General features: G+C 46.8%; 1 protein-coding gene across 1 annotated transcript; it reads left to right on the forward strand.

Annotated features, from left to right (window-relative positions):
• Positions 1-447: 447 nt before the first annotated feature.
• On the forward strand, positions 448-1140 carry LOC134929540 (4-trimethylaminobutyraldehyde dehydrogenase-like; the record flags this gene model as incomplete). Its single annotated transcript, XM_063925134.1, has 1 exon — positions 448-1140. A coding segment is annotated over one exon (636 nt), but the record flags the coding sequence as incomplete, so codon positions are not given.
• Between the last annotated feature and the right edge of the window lie 473 nt (positions 1141-1613).

A 1613-nucleotide genomic window follows, 5' to 3' on the forward strand; every position in this document is an offset into this window, starting at 1 on the left:
GGTCACAGAATAGGGCTATTATATAGGAGATATATATATATATATATATATAGTAATGATCACCATTCTAACAAATGTTGTAAAATGTACATAAATGTTTGTATATGTACACATATGTTCAATAACATTGATGGTGAATGGGGATGGAAACTTCTGGAGCCCCTCTTGCTGAGTGGCAGGGGATTTCTCAAGGAGAAACAGAAAAAACGGTTGAGGGAGCGAAGAGAGACAGTTGGTGCGTGTGCAGCAGAAAGGACGGAGGAGGTGTAAGCAGGCAGCGATGGTGAGGACAAGCGGAGGAAAGGATCGGTGAGCTCCGAAACTGTGAAATCACCCAGAGCAGACGATACAGGAGAAGCGGGGAACTTACCATTCACTGCCAAGCAGAGACGCCATCTATTGTGCCGAGCTCCTGGAGAGAGCAGAGAGAGGAGCAGATTGTAGCTGAGAGCCGGGGTGTGTTGCAATGGCACACGTGTCTTTGTCCAACGAGACATCTTGGAGAAGTTTACTGAAGAGGTTTTGAAGAAAGTAAAGAAAATTAAAATTGGAGACCCTCTCTTGGAAGATACTAGGATGGGTCCACTCATTAATCGCCCCCAGCTGGAGAAAGTATTTGGCTTTATTAAATCTGCTGATAAGCAAGGAGCCAAGATTTTGACTGGAGGAGAACCTTTCATCCCAGAAGATCCTAAGTTAAAGGGAGGCTTTTTCATGAACCCCTGCGTACTGGGAAACTGCAAGGATGAGATGACCTGTGTCAAGGAAGAAATTTTTGGACCTGTAATGTCGATACTGCCCTTTGATACCGAGGAGGAAGTTCTTGCAAGGGCCAACAACACCACCTATGGTTTGGCTGGAGGGGTCTTCAGCAGGGACATCCAGCGTGCGCATAGAGTAGTGGCGGCTTTACAGGCTGGAATGTGCTTCATCAATAACTACAATGTGAGCCCAGTGGAACTGCCCTTTGGCGGTTACAAGAGGTCTGGATTTGGACGTGAAAACGGACAAGTGGCCATGGAGTATTATTCGCAACTCAAGACCGTTTGTGTGGAGATGGGAAATGTTGAGTCTGTATTTTAAATGGCTAGTAAATTTCCATCTATCTAGTATTTCTTACTGCATTCTGCTATGAAGGAAAATAGAGTGTTATATATTCAATAAGAAACTAAAACCAATTAGTGGTAGAGATATATATATATATATATATATATATATATATATAAAGACCAGGAGGGGTCCACCAGCCTGCGCAGTCTAGAACGGAAGGAAATGCCCGCAAAGGCAGGATACATGGCCGCCTAGGACCCCCCTCCCAAATAATGCTCGAACAGAAAAACCAGCAAACCGTCTACCAGGGACACACCCGCTGTACCCAACCTACTGAAAGAACCCCGGGACGCAGCAGACGCCCCAAACGAGGAAGGAGCCAACGCATGACCTGTCCGAGTAGCCAACCCGCCTGGACAATCCACCCGCCAGAAGACAGGCATGAGAAAACCTTATGACGCCACCCCGGAACCCACTCGCGGCACTCATCACATTGCAAAGAGACAAAGCATCCGCCAACCCATTCCGACTCCGGAGCAGGATGGTAAAACTGCACCGCCAGC

Source organism: Pseudophryne corroboree, chromosome 5, assembly GCF_028390025.1.
Source record: "Pseudophryne corroboree isolate aPseCor3 chromosome 5, aPseCor3.hap2, whole genome shotgun sequence".
Lineage (NCBI taxonomy): Eukaryota > Metazoa > Chordata > Amphibia > Anura > Myobatrachidae > Pseudophryne > Pseudophryne corroboree.